We start from the raw sequence: 4,632 nt of genomic DNA, 5'->3' as shown, positions 1-4,632 counted from the left end.
CTTGCCTGAAACAAAAAGCACCATGTAAAGAATTTACATTTGAACTGGTGTCTGTTGATTTCCTCCACCAGGACAAATGTACAGGAGGCGTGTTACCACCTCCAAGTCTCCCAAGACAGTTGCGGATCAGATATTCAACGATTATGCCCTTAAGTTTGGAATGCCAGCACGAATACACAATCAAGGTGGCGAATTTGAGAACCAGCTCTTCGCCCAGCTGAAAAAGAACTGTGGTGGTCTTGGATCACGAACGACTCCCTATCACCCCCAAGGAAATGGGCAAGTCGAACGATTCAACAGGACATTGTTACAAATGTTAAAGACACTTACTGATAAACAGAAAGCTAACTGGAAAGACTCTTTGAACAAGTTGGTCTATGCATATAACTGCACAAGATGTGAGGTAACAGGTTTTTCTCCCTTCTACCTGCTTTTTGGAAGGTCACCAAGGTTATCTATTGACCTCCTGTTTGGTCTCACCTCTGAGATAGGAACACCTGACCATCAAACATACATGGAGAAATGGAGACGAGAGATGCAGGAGGCATATGCAATAGTTCAGGCGAATGCAAAGAAATCGATGAAAAGAGGAAAGAGACATTATGATGGAAAAGTAAAAAGCTCAGTGTTGTATCCTGGTGATCGTGTCCTTGTTCGTAATCTAACACAGAGAGGAGGCACTGGAAAACTTCGTAATTGCTGGGAGGAAGCTATCCATGTTGTGATTCAACAGGCTGGAGAAGACATCCCAGTCTACGAAGTAAAACCAGAGCAAGGAAGAGGAAGGTAAAGAATCCTTCATCGTAACCTGTTGTTACCGTGTGATCATCTGCCTTTGGAAATTCAGCCAAAAGGGGCACCTAAACAAAAAGGAAGGATGGCAGAGACTCCCACAGACAACACAAATCAGGAAGAGGATGAGGAAGAATGTGGGTACTATTATAGACCAGTTCTACAGCCTCATGTCCCTGTGGAAAGCAATGACAATGGTGACACACAAGAGGATGGTGATCTAGGAGTACCAGTACTGAGCACTAATGAGCCAGTGGCTGAGGAAAACCCTGTAGTTGACACAAATGAGTCTGAGCTGGAAAATGTGCAGCAGGATGAGTGTAATCAGAATCTGGATGTGCAGTCTGATGAAGAGGCACAGGATGAGGACGCTGTACGTCATCATCCAGACCCACCTGAAAATGACAGTCAACAAAGATTTGCATTACCAAAAAGAGAAAGGCGAGCCCCAAAAATCTTTACTTATGACCAGCTTGGTGTCCCGACATGCTATAGTGCAGCGCATGCAAATGGTGGACTTTACCAATTCCAGCCCATCCCATACTCCGACGTATAGCCACTGACCATGTGGATGAGTCCATTCCCAGTTTACCAACCCTTACTCATGCAAAGATACTAAACCTGAACCAAATGTGGTTTGTTCCATTCAAAAGAGACTGTTGGCGTAAAGTAACAAACCAATATACCCCCCTTTCCTAATTGATGATTTAAAATTCATGTGAACAAAATTAAATATGTGAGGTTAAAATACTTAAGTTACTTGAACGAGGTTAAAATGGTTATAAATATACCTGTCAGATGAGCTTATCTGTCATCAACCTGTTGGGCCTTTAAGAAAAATTACTCTTGATCGATTAGTTATGCCTGCAGTGACCGTGCGGGGGAGTTCGTGGCAAGGATTAGTAGTGTAATGCTGTGAATGGCTGTTGACTCCCTGCTCTCGGTTAAGCAGGGACTCATGAGTAGCAAATCTGCTACAAATTCACTACTCATGAATCCCTGCTGGCTGAGTGCAGTGGTCAAGTTAGGTTTTTGTTTCTCTGCTGAGTGAGATATAACATGTTTGAATTGTGCCGTTTATTGATTATATATCAATCAAATGTGGTAGGACTCAACTAACCGGTTTGAATAGACGTCTTGATTCGTGATTCTTGAGTCTTCTTTGATGGCTGGTTAAGTGAGCCGGATCCTGAATTTTTTTTCCACCCCTGGCAAGGATGCTTCACACTTGTCTGAGCGACCGTAAAAGGAAGCATCCATGTCAGAGCATCTTTATTGATTTTCTTCATTTGAGGGTTGTAACAATAATACAATTAACATCGTGGATTTGGTTCAAACTAATGACTAATGATAATGACTACAAAAACATGATGACTACGTAAAGTAGGCCTACTAAGCGTCTATTAGCAGTTTTAATGACTCCTTCCTATCATATAACACATGCATGGTTAACAGTCCACAAACATTAACATAAGGTGTTGCCAGAAATGACTGCATATGGCTTGTTTCTCATCCAAATCTTTATACTTACTGTAAGTAATTAAGGACACCGCCTTGACTTGTGAACTAACATCTGCTCATGTGTGGTGCTCATAATAAATGTGCGACAGCAGAAGGTGAGGAGCTGATAAGAGTTGTCTTTAAAAACGCTCTGACCAAGCCACCAACGGAGACACTTGAAAGGTGAAGTTAGACACAATGCTGCCAACTCTGCTGCTGCTGCTCATATCCACCCTCAGTCCTGCTTTGGCCTGGATTGTAAGTGACTCCTATCTTCTCTCTTGAAATATGCAAACAGACTAATCATCTATTTTAATTAACTCACCTTTTTTTTTTTTTTTTAATTATTAGCCAGTGGAGGATTGGGAGTCTGGGAATGGGACTGCGTCAGTGGGTGAGTCGGGTCAGTGTGTTTGTCATGTGTATATACCCGACACCAACTTCCCTGCCGACCGTGTTCAGCATATGCAACAAGTCAGCAAGGACCTCATCCTGGAAGTGGAAATCCAAATGAACAAGGTGCAGTAGGACTCACTCATAGCATCAGGTCTGAAAACATTTCCTGTGGTGGAACATTATTATACTAATGCCTACTTTTTCATTCTTTCAGATGGTGAGCTATGAGGGTAAGCTGAAGGTCTATCTAGAGGATCTGGCAGACCTGACAGTTAGAGTCACAGTGGTGGTGGACAGCCCAGACAAGTACACCAAACTTGACTTTGAATTGATCAGGGCTGAGCTTGAAGAGTTTGAGTCTCAGGTGTCTCAGCTCAAAGACTCCTTGAACTCCACCTCACCTGTATTCGACAGTCTGTATGCTGAGGTGAAAACCCCTCTGTGAACCTTATTGCAAATAACATCAAGATTCCTTTTTTTGTTGCATTACTGGATTTCAATATATGCTTTTGTTGGTAGATCCACAACATGACCCTCGTTGTGAACCAACTCGAGACTTATGACAAGAGCAACCTGGAAGTGATCCGCACTGAGTTTGCTAAGCTGCAGAGGCAGCTGGAAGAATGCCAGAAGGATCCGGAGTTCATCAAGCCAGATATTGGTAAGACAATTGACTTAAGAGGCTGGAAAATATTGAACACCTTAGACATTGCCAATCATTTCCATCATGTTTTGTTTCTTTCCAGGCAACTGCAATCACACAGGCATCAGGATGCTCAGCAAACCAGTGGTGGTAGAAATCAACGCTGATTTGAGTGCAAGCTATCGATATGGAGGCTGGGGCAAAGACTCCAAACCTATTCGGGGTTATGAGTCTATGTACTTCTACGCTGCATCCACTAGTCCCTCGTATATGTATGGCTTAGACTTGTACTCTGACTATGAAAAGCTCATTCTGAGGTCTTCATTCAAACACGTGCGATATAACTATAATGCTGGTGGTAACAATTACATTGTTCACAATAATGCCATTTATTACCAGTACGACACACCTCCTAGCATGATCAAAATGAATCTGACCAGCTCTGAATATGACTCAAGAGAGATCGCAGATGCTAGTCAAAGGTTCTCATACAGGTACTCAGACAATCAGAACCTGGACTTTGCAGCTGATGAAACTGGATTGTGGGTAATGTATGCCTCAGAGGAGAGCAAAGGCAAAATTATCCTTGCTAAAATAAATGAGAAATCTTTTGGCATTGAGGATAAGTGGAGCACTGGTGTGTTCAAGCAGTTAGCGGGCAATGCTTTCATGGTCTGTGGAGTCATGTACGCCACTAGATCAGTGGATCTCACCACTGAGGAGATCTTCTATGCATTTGACACCAAGACCGGGCAGGAGAAAGACCTCAGCATCCACTTCCAGAAGTTCCAGGAGAGTTACACCAACCTGGACTACAATCCCACTGATCAGAAGCTCTACATGTACAACAATGGCTATTATGTGACATATAATGTGAAATTTAACAATGAATGATTTTGTCTTTTTTGGGATCTACCGTATTTGTGATTGATACGATTGATCTGTATTCCCTCTGATTTTCCTGAAGCCCTATGAAGCTATGTTATGTAATGCATAGACTTTTTACTGTCTTTTCTTGAATAAAATCAAATTGAAGCATTCAAATAATGTCAAATGTCTTAATTTTACATGTCTGGAAATTAAACAATTAGGAAATTGCTTATAGATAAAGGTTAAGTGTATGGTGTAAAATCATTTCCATATGATTTAACAAAGCTATAATTATGGCATGCAATAAGATTTAAATTCACCGCGGTGACAAAATGGCTTTTAATAAATAGCTTCAAATTATTGGGACACAATACAATTTGTGTAGGGGACTTTGTCTTTTAATCAGAGACAAACATTTGACACATTTGTCT

The 4,632-nt window shown here is 41.7% G+C and overlaps 1 protein-coding gene across 1 annotated transcript; it reads left to right on the top strand.

Moving 5' to 3' along the window:
- The first annotated feature begins 2,217 nt into the window (after positions 1-2,217).
- On the top strand, positions 2,218-4,331 carry LOC311505859 (olfactomedin-4-like). Its single transcript, XM_084569659.1, has 5 exons — positions 2,218-2,550; positions 2,644-2,811; positions 2,903-3,115; positions 3,208-3,349; positions 3,435-4,331. The coding sequence occupies exons 1-5, from the start codon at positions 2,491-2,493 to the stop codon at positions 4,223-4,225; spliced, it is 1,374 nt and encodes a 457-aa protein (XP_084425785.1). The 5' UTR covers positions 2,218-2,490; the 3' UTR covers positions 4,226-4,331.
- Positions 4,332-4,632: the final 301 nt, after the last annotated feature.

Source organism: Chelon labrosus (assembly GCF_963514085.1).
Source record: "Chelon labrosus genome assembly, chromosome: 20".
Lineage (NCBI taxonomy): Eukaryota > Metazoa > Chordata > Actinopteri > Mugiliformes > Mugilidae > Chelon > Chelon labrosus.
Note: the sequence above shows the minus strand (reverse complement) of the source record. Positions and strands in the feature narration are given on the sequence as shown.

Excerpts from the sequence above, each read along its gene's own strand:
- LOC311505859 (XM_084569659.1), top strand. The coding sequence starts at position 2,491 with ATGCTGCCAACTCTGCTGCTGCTGCTCATATCCACCCTCAGTCCTGCT. Across the intron at positions 3,116-3,207 it reads TCGACAGTCTGTATGCTGAG|ATCCACAACATGACCCTCGT; the intron begins GTGAAAACCCCT and ends TTTTGTTGGTAG. Across the intron at positions 3,350-3,434 it reads GTTCATCAAGCCAGATATTG|GCAACTGCAATCACACAGGC; the intron begins GTAAGACAATTG and ends GTTTCTTTCCAG.